The sequence below is a fragment of the Carassius gibelio genome, chromosome A7 (assembly GCF_023724105.1).
Source record: "Carassius gibelio isolate Cgi1373 ecotype wild population from Czech Republic chromosome A7, carGib1.2-hapl.c, whole genome shotgun sequence".
NCBI classification, from domain to species: Eukaryota; Metazoa; Chordata; class Actinopteri; order Cypriniformes; family Cyprinidae; genus Carassius; species Carassius gibelio.
In genome coordinates this window covers 38,459,344-38,469,420 of record NC_068377.1, presented here as the reverse complement: position 1 = coordinate 38,469,420, position 10,077 = coordinate 38,459,344, and the positions used below count along the sequence as shown (strand labels likewise).

Genomic DNA, 10,077 nt, shown 5'->3' with positions numbered 1-10,077 from the left:
AACAGGAAACTAGTGTTTCTCTCATTTCAGGGTTAACATACTCAGAGTTTTCACTTAACCTCTTTTCTGAAACGGGCCACTGGTGACAACACTCGGACAAAAAAAAAAAAAAGAAGAGGACTCAAGCACTAAACAAGGGGGTGTGGTAATGGGAAACAAGGAAGCAGGACAAGAGGAGTGCATGGCAAACACAAAGAAAGCCTGCCATGTGTTCAGAGGAGAACCCTGTCATCAACTCAGGTTAACGATGCTTTTTGGAAACGCAGGCCTGAATCGATCACCTGTCTCAGTTGCGTGATTACACCTGCTGGACAATGACATGAAATGGTTATTGTAAAGCACTGGATACAGCTCTTTGTTTGTTGGATTTGTGGTTATAACCTGTTCCTTTTTAGCCCATCAGTCGATGTTAAAAACCCATTGGCTGTCTCAGTCCTTAGTCTGGTCATGGTTTGGCTTAGGCATTGGTCTTCTTGTTCTTTTTTTTTTTTTTTTTTTTTTTGGGGGGGGGGGTGTACACAGTCTTTATTTTATAATACAAACTTAGATTAACCTCCATCTGTTAAAAAACCCACCGTGCATTACCTTTAAAAATCCACATCCCACTGCAGATTGAGTGTCCCATCACAAGCCGCAGCCAGATGCTCATTTACCATTTTTCTGCGGCACAACTTTAATAACCGAGCTGGAGTTAGCAGTAGTGGAGGAGTCAGTGTCTTTATCTTTGAGACTGTCTCCCTCGTCAGTCTCCTTCTCTCGGTCACGGCTGTTCTGGTTGCTGTACTGGACCCTCCGCGTCGTTTTCAGCATCGTTCCCTCGAACAGCCGCGCCATGAAGGCCAGGCCATCGCGCCGGATGAACGACTTACCGGCGAAGGTGTAGAGGACGGGGTTTATGCAGCTGCTAACAAAGGCCACGGTAGAAGTAACCACTCGCGGATCTGAGACCCTACAAAAGAACAATTTCAAAATGTTTGCTTTGGATTTCCACACTAATGACAAAATTATCTTGTTTAAAAAAGTTAATCACAATTAATAGAAAAAGTTATGTGAACTAGTCCGTGTTTAAGAGATATTGGACTCTTCATTTGCTATGGTCCTGGTGTGAGTGTTTAAAGTTACTCACTTTTCATCTATTGAAGTTTTTGTATGTAAAGCTTCAGCCACCTGTGTGAGGAAAACACGTTTATGTTTAATGTTTTTTTCTTTTTGCATTTGAGAAATAGAGTGTTTGTTGAACAGACACATGACCTGTGCCACGTTTATGATGTGGTACGGCAGCCAGAAGAGTCCGAAGGTGATGATGATCACCAGAATGAGTTTCTCGCTGCGGATGCATCTGCGAAAGCGCGTCTTGCGGATTCTGCACAGGATGCACACGTAACTGCCTATGATCACGCTGTATGGCAACAAGAAGGCCAGTAATGTTTCCATACCATAATGCATCACCACCTGCAGATTAACAACACTGTCATGAAATAACAGAACCGTAATGGGAATGAACAAACACTGTATTAGACGTTTTAATTCTGTCCTTGATCTTACTGAAATGATGTCTGCCAGAAGGCCTGTTGAACACATTACAAACGAGAATGATATAATAAATATCAGAACGTGAAGAACTCAAAACGCCTGGTTACAATTCCCTTTCAATTAACCCTACAGAACCAAGGAGAATTTCCTGATAAAAAATATTACTAGAACAGAAGCAGCCAAATATGTTTTTTTTATGGGAGCTGATGCATTCTTACAATGAGCAAATGTTGCATAAGGCTTAATTAACTTTTAGGGTTACACCAAAACCATATTTTGCACATTCAAACTGTTATACATTAACTCAATTAACTTATCGTAATATCAGACTGCAACTGATTATAGATTGTATGACCAATAATTTAGATGTTCTTTGATATTACTTCTGGCTAAAATACGAATCCATAATATTACTTCCTCCAGTAATAAAAAAGGTAATCTCATTCAGGAAAGAAATATGCAAAGATCTAACAATGTATACAAGCCAAAACAATTCTAAACAAACATATGTGTGGATTTTGATGTAAGAGGACTACAGGGGCCCGTTTCACAAAGGAGGTTAAGTGAAAACTCTGAGTATGTTAACCCTGAAATGAAGGAAACTTTAGTTCCGGTCACGTTCGATGTTACGAATGGGGGATCTCGCCCGAGAGCCCAATCACCTTCGAGTGGTACAAAACGAGCCAATGGTACACAAAGTACCTTTGTCTGCGGACTTTGCATCATTAGAATTAGCTATTAGCATTAGCTATTAGTTCATTAATGTAACGTTCTGCCAGTTTTCACCTGTGATATTATAACACGGAGAAGAATTACATTTGTATTGAGTCTGAAGTATGAAGACGGCTTTTTGGCGGGTTGTGGTTTTTTATAGTTGTGGTGCACACGATTAACTCAGAGTCAGTCAATGTAGAGTTGATTAAACCAACTAATTTCAGCTGTTCTGTAACCAAAAACTCAAGAGTTTCCCATCTCAGGGTAAGTCAACTCAGAGTTAAAGTTTAAACTCAGAGTTGGTTGAACCTCCTTAGTGAAACAGGCCCAGGAGGCAGACTTGTTCACTGGAAGAAGTGTTATTATGAATTATGGACTTGTGTTTTGGCAAGAAGCAACATCTTTTTTTTTTCTTATAAATGTATAAACTTTTGGCTTTTGGCTTAACAAGACATAAACTGATGGATTAGAGTGGTGTGGATCATTGTGATGTTTCTATCAGCTGTTTGGACTCTCATTCTGATGGCACCCATTCACTGCAGAGCATCCATTACTGAGACACTGATGCAATGCTACATTTCTCCAAATCTGATGAAGAAACAAACTCATCTACATCGTGGATGGCCTGGGGGTGATTTTCTGCAAACTGCAATATTTGGGTGAGTGTGTATGCATTATGTGTATGTCTTGAAAAGCTTCATTCATTTCAATGTTCTTTTTTCTTGAATGTGCATGTAATATGTTTTAATCTGAAATATTAAGGAAGAAAAGACTCACATATAGATATTGTTGGTGTTTGCAGTAGCACTGGATACTCGGAGTCTCATTGCTGACCTTGAGAGTCTCATTGCTGACCTGGAGAGTCTTATTGCTGACTTTGGTGGTCCTGAAAACCAAAGCGGGCGCAGAGAGTCCTAGAGCAAGAACCCAAAGACCTGCAAGCACCCGTGTGACCATCCTGTGATTCGTCAGCATGCCGACACGCTTTGGCCACACTATCGCCACCAGCCTGTGGAGACTCATCAGCATGATCATAAATATGGAAGCGTACATGTTGGCGGCGCAGAGGTAGAATAGGATTTTGCACATCTCCCAGCCGAAAATCCAGCTGTCCTGAGCCAAATACACCATGAAGAAGGGCGTCAGCAGCATGAGGAAGCCATCGGCGAAGGCAAGGTTTAGGATCAAGAGGGTGGTGATGGAGCGACTGCGCGCTCTGGCCAAGATGCTCCAAATGATGAAGACGTTCCCGGGGACGCCGAGGAGGAACACGAGGCCGAGGATTGCTGCGCCAGTGATTGCTCCGATGCTGTTGCTCATGATCGTGCTGGAGGAGACCAGAGATGGGCACAAATGCATCAAAATATATTTTAAAAATAATAATAATAAAAAATACTTTTAGTTTCCAAATCCTGGTCCTAGAGAACTTTCAACACTGCACAGTTTTGGTGGTGTTGTCGCAGTGGATAAGACACATGCCTTTGGTGTGAGATGCCTGGGTTCGAATCCACTGTGAGACACCAATGTGTCCCTGAGCAAGACACATAACCCCTAGCTGCTCCAGAGGCATGAGACCTCTGACATATGTAGCAATTGTAAGTCGCTTTGGATAAAAGGGTCAGCTAAATGTAAATGTGTCTCTCTTATCTAACACACACACACACACACATTTGAAATCTTGGAGTCTTCACTAATTAACTGATGAGTTTAATCAGGTGTGTTTGAATAGAGGCAGTCTAAAATGTGCAGTGTTGGGGTTCTCCAGGACCAGGATTGGGAAACAATGCTCTGACCTGTCAATAACTCAATGAACTCAAGGTTCAATCGATTTACATTTTATATCATAACCACCATTTATATTGTCATATCGCTATAGCAGTATAGCAGTAATGCTTAAAGTTTAATGAACACATTTAACTAGTTGATAAACCAAAATCTGACCAAAAAAAAAATAAAAATACTATCAAGAGAGAGTCGTGCTAATGCTATGTTTGTATGTTTTCTACAAAGCAAAACAGCATGCATTTGACTGAAATTCCATAATCAACAACAGGCTAACTATAAAGATAGCACGGTGAATGTTTACATAGTTGTCAGTGAACGGGATGCTATATTCAAAATTAAATATCTTAAATATCTACGATTTTGGCTTCAGTAGGATTTTCCCAAGAAACCTGGCATCCTCCACGATTCCTATTCAGTCCAACAGCAAAACACTTGAATGCGCAAAGATTGTAATCAGGACTTCTGAAATTGGAAGTAGGACATTTTGATAGCACACAAAGGCAGTATTATTCCTTATTTCTTACAGGAATCCAGAAAAAGTGTCATGCCGCTGCAGCTCACATACATGAGAGGTTTAAGACTAGTTGATACAGGAAATCAGAAGACTAATAAAGAGGTTGATTGGCCAAAAATATTTTATGTATTTAAAAAATTAAATAATACTAAGATTAAATTGAAAATCGAATTCCGTATTCCACATACGTTTATGAAATACATGTATTTGAAACAGAGCCCATCCCTGGAGGAGACGATGGCAGCATGCTGTGGTACATGTTCAGAGCAGGACTGTGAAAGATAGATGTGCTGGAGGATACAGAAGAGGACAGGAGCTCAGTGTGCTTCAAGGACATCTTGGCAAGCTAAGGTTTAAAATAATGTTTTGACAGTTGCAGTGACTCTCTAGCTTGTTTTTAACACTGTTTGCACATGCGTACTGGTTGTGGCATCATAAAATGGTGACTTACATTACTGGTCAAAATAATAATTATGTTTTTTTTTTTTTTTTTTTTTTAAAGAAGACTCTTCGGCTCACGAAGGCTGCATTTATTTGATTTAAAATACTGTAAAAACTGCAATATTATGAAAAACTATTACATAAATAATGGGTTTCTAAGTGAATATATATGTATATATAATGTCATTTATTGATTTCTTCCAAAAGAACAAATTAATTTGAAATAGAAATCGATGTCTTTACTCTCACTTCACTGTATCCTTGCTGAACAAAAGAATTCAACAACACTATATGTGTCTCTTTAAACAGATATAGATTTAATAACTGTAAACATGCAATATTAAAAGTGTATAACTGAAGCTCCAAAAATACAGTTCAATAAAGGTGACATCGTTTCCTGCAGTGACTGACCAAATGTAAATGTGGAGCAACACAGTTTTTTTTTTGATTATGTAACGTTTATGTTTCCAGTCCATTCTGTTAATATGCATACAGTAAGAAGTTACTGGAATACACTCATTTCAACAGAGCTCTTTTTCCTCATTACACAGTGATTTGATAGAGCATAATTTTACTGATCAACTGATATTTTCAAATGAACTCTTTTCGTTTGATAATGGCATCAGTTTTATAAGACAGTAGATAGATACAGAGATAAGCAGTGTCATTTTATCAGTACTGGATCCAGAAGTATTTGCCATTCAGTTCTTGTTTCTTCCATAAGTTCTGTCCGCAGAGCCACTTACTGTACATTAGTGAAGTCATTAGCATACAGCAGACGCTGACAGGCTCTCTGGTGCAGAACAAACACATTTCACTGAAGTGATTACAGGAGACCTCGCCCACATCTCCACGACTCAATATGACCACAAACCATCCGTTCAAGAGACACCAATGTTGTACACAGAGTGAAAGAACACTGCGTCCATTAGAGGAAAGATAAGAGACGCAGAACACCACAAGTGAAAGTCTAGGAAACGCAGGATCAATCTGTGCTAAAAAAGAAAAAAATGGCAATGGACACTGTGCAGACTCAGTCTTTACATGTGATGAATGCCAGTGTTTGTATAAAGAACCACTTCTGCACACAAAACGTTTCATTTTTAGATATTTCAGATATGTAAGGCACAATGTTTTCAGGTTACTGATGACCTAATATTTTGTCCTGTGAAAGCCTTGCTATTCTGAACCGTACAGATTTTATTCATCATCTGAGTCAGAATGATTTGATTGGCCCAGATTATACAGATTAAATTTGTACGTGCTCATACCGGTAATTTTCCTTCTGTGTTCACACACAGCAGAATTCTGGCAATTTACTGGTAATGTTACAACTTCTCATACCGGTAAACTGCAGCGGGAACGAATTTACCACTGTTCGCCAGTGATGTCTCCACAATCTCAGGTTCAAAGCCTGAGTTGACAAAGAAAGTTATAATCAGCATCATTTAGTGATGCCATCATTTAGAGTGCCATCAAACAGCTTGAAAGATCAAAGACAATTTTTTTTCAATAACGTAGGTCATATACTCCTAGGATGACTTCAGGGTGAGTCATTTATGGCTTAATTTTAATTTTTGGGTGAAATGGGCTTGACCTATTCTGCTTTCTCGGGTTTGACAAACCTCCCATTCTGAAATAGAAAAACCTAGAGTTTCTCTCATTTCAGGATTAACATACTCAGAGATTTCACTTAACCTCCTTTCAGTAAAGGCCACAGGACTGAAAACCACTTGTTTATGGTAGTTTTTGACTTCTCTGGATCTTGAAATCTGCCCCCCCCCCCTTTTTTTTTTGGCTTTAATTTTTTTTTTATGGGAACCAGCAATTTGGATCAAAATCCCAATTCTCAAAATAATTCTCATTGTGTTCCACAGAAGGAAATCAGTCATACTGGTCTTGAACAACATGAGGGTGAGTGAGACACATGTTTATGTTTTGAGTGCACTATTGCTTAAAAGTTAGCTATCATCTCAGTAAATCAGAAATGAGCATCAGGAATGAATCATTATCATACAAGATATAACAGTATAAGCTGTAATCTCTCTCTATAAATATAAAGGTCTCATGGAACTAAAAAATATTTTTGAGGTAGAAAAATCTACATTTTACAATTTATATACATTTATAATGTGTTTGGCATGGTAAATGGGGAATACAAAGTGCATCAAAAGTAGATTTTCTTGGTTAAGTAGATATAAAACATAACATTTTCACAAGTGTGAAAATAAATAATTTAAAAAGCTAAAGATATAATATCTGAGCAGAGGATGAGGGATGTACAGTAACATGAGAACAAATAAACAAAATGGGGAGAAATGCAGTGCAAGATCTGAATGTGGAAAAGTGCCAAAATGTGTACTATTTTGCCTATAAAAAGGAAATATAATTAACAAATAAATTATTATATAAAATGTAACATTTTGTGTCTGTATTACGTTGATTGCAGACAGAAGTCTAAATTATATCACAGTTTGTTACAACACTATTCGGTGAAAACATCAGAATTCCAAATCCACAGGATCCACATGCAGAAAGTCACTTCTTTCCATTCAGTTCCAAGGAAAAAAGGGACAGAAGTTGGGATTTCTCTAAATGTTTTTCCTCATAAACCTGCTTCCTGGTAGCGAGACCAGACATGAACTCTTCTGGCATAAATGTGCTCCAGAAATCTTTCACAATTCTTTCCTAATTCCACCAAAACATCAGATTAAAGAAAGGCGGGTTGATAACAAGGTTTGCTCAAGTGAAGTCTAACACGCTTGGATTGACTTTCTGACATTCCCATTTCAATGTGGCCAATTCTTGGACTGTTTGCAGTGTTTGTCTATGAGTCTCGTCGCTGTCTGAGACATACACCTCAAACAGACGTGATAATCCACTAAAAAAGAAAAACACTCCCTCGCTGATAACACAATAGAGTAATGAGCGCTTGACCACACCTGCGTACAGCCACATACACTTTATTCTGACACAAGCAAATGCTACACAAGAAAACATATGCATTTGTGGCTTTCTACGAGAATAAATCCTGTGTATAATCCTTGTTTCCTTCCGACCACATCTAAACATTATTGTTCCTCCACACAGTTCATTCTGCAGATAATGTGTCATTCAGCAGTGGCCTCAAACGTAAGTTGCGAGTCTTAACACGCCTCACACAGATGACAATATTTGAGTGACATGGACAGAAGAAAAAAGGTAATATATGTGAGGAGATGTGCGCTGACATGAGTGGATGCCCAAACACACTTTCCCTGGATTGCTGATAGTGATCGTACTAAAAAACAACACTGACAGCAGTCTACAGCCAAAATATTTCATGCGTGCATAATGTGGGGGTGTGATATATAAATATATCTGTAAAATGCAGCAGGTTGTCAACTAATGATACTACATGATTACCATATTTAATTGCAATGCTATTTGTAGGTTGTCACATGTCCAAAATAGTACCATAATAGTACCAAAATAGTGTCCCTTGTATTTTTTGTAATGTTATGTATATGCATATTTTATCATACGATTCCAGCTCAGCACTCAGTCATACACACCTTTGTGCTATCCCTGCTATACAGTATTTTAGAGTAAACAATAGGAATACAACAATGCAGTTAATGCATGCAGTTATATCGTTAAGTATATTTATAATCCATTGCTAATCGACATACTCTAAGTGAGAGGTGTTTGCTCATCTCAACATGTAAACTCATGGATACACACGAACAGAGCCAGTTCGGAGAGAAATAAAATACAGAGAAATTAATGCAATATATAAAATTAATTATATAAAAAAGCTCTGACTGGTTGAATTCTTCTTCTGTTGCTGTTGCTTGTTTTGAGTACTGCACATGGACAGATGCATCACCAGATTTTTACATAGTTTACAGCGCCTAATTATCCTGAAGATCTTGATTGGCTTGTTCATGTGGGTTTGACTCGGGTTAAAGCAAACTTCTAGTTGAGAGAACATAATGTACAGTCTTTAAAATAAAGGTTACAATAGTGTATTTTTTTTCTCTCTCTCTCTCCACAGTGATGACATAGAAAAACAATTTTTGGCTCTTCAAAGTTCATTTCATTCAGCCATTTCAAGTGTGAAGAACATTTCCATTCTAAAATATCCTTTTTTATTTTAAATGATGTTAAATGATGAGCGCGTCAGACACTTTGCCTAATTAGCACAGGTGGAGCGCATCCAAATTAATCAACACCATGTTATAAATACCGCTGACTTACCTCTATCCATTGACCGTTTAAATGCAGTTCATATTACACTTATATGCGGGTACTCTAGTTTGAGCCATTCCCCAGACAGCAGGCCGAATATGCATTACTACTTCAGCTAATTATATATAAGTGTGAACTCATGAAACAACCTTTGGTGCAATGCAAAGGTTCTATGGGTGATAAATGTTCTTCAGTCACTTCTTGGGGTGTGTGTTCACTATTTACTCCTGTGTGTGTGCTCTTAAATTGGGTTGAATGCAGAGCAAACATTCAGAGTACGAGACACCATAATTGGCCACACATCACGTTATAGAAACATAGATGACAATAAAGAACCTCTGTGTAGATGCTTCAACACCTTAAGTTGGTTGGTTGCTGGTCCAAGATGCACTAATAGCTTGGAGAGTTAGGAAGAGTTAGGCATGCTAGTTTTATATCCCTGTATGTCTTTCCTGATGAGTCAACCAACACCATTCATATATCCTCTATAAATCATTTCTTGAAAAACACCTTAAGAAGCTGCTGCTTTAATAAAGTTTACTTCAGCTATGAATCATACGTATTAATCACTTCTGTGGTTCAGATGGTAGATGGAGCAACATCCTGGTCATAAGTTCAATTGTGTGTTTCAAATTCAAAATGTCTTCCTCGAATGATCTGGATAAAGCATCTGCTACAGGCATAAATGTAAACTTTGTATTGTATACAAAAAAAAAAAAAAAAAAGTGTAGATATGGTGTTAAGATTTTCAGTGATTAAATGCAGTTAAAGCATGTTTTCATATCTCTTTCGCTGTGATGATAATTAACCCTGATCTTCAGCTGACTGACAGACTTCGATACAATCAGAATACAGGTTTC

General features: G+C 38.1%; 1 protein-coding gene across 1 annotated transcript; it reads right to left on the bottom strand.

Annotated features, from left to right (window-relative positions):
• Positions 1 to 645: 645 nt before the first annotated feature.
• On the bottom strand, positions 646 to 3,606 carry LOC128017542 (leukotriene B4 receptor 1-like). The gene is made up of 3 exons (XM_052602946.1): positions 3,025 to 3,606; positions 1,214 to 1,452; positions 646 to 949 (listed from the first exon to the last, which is right to left on the bottom strand). Exons 1-3 carry the CDS (start codon positions 3,604 to 3,606, stop codon positions 646 to 648), a joined length of 1,125 nt encoding a protein of 374 aa, XP_052458906.1.
• Between the last annotated feature and the right edge of the window lie 6,471 nt (positions 3,607 to 10,077).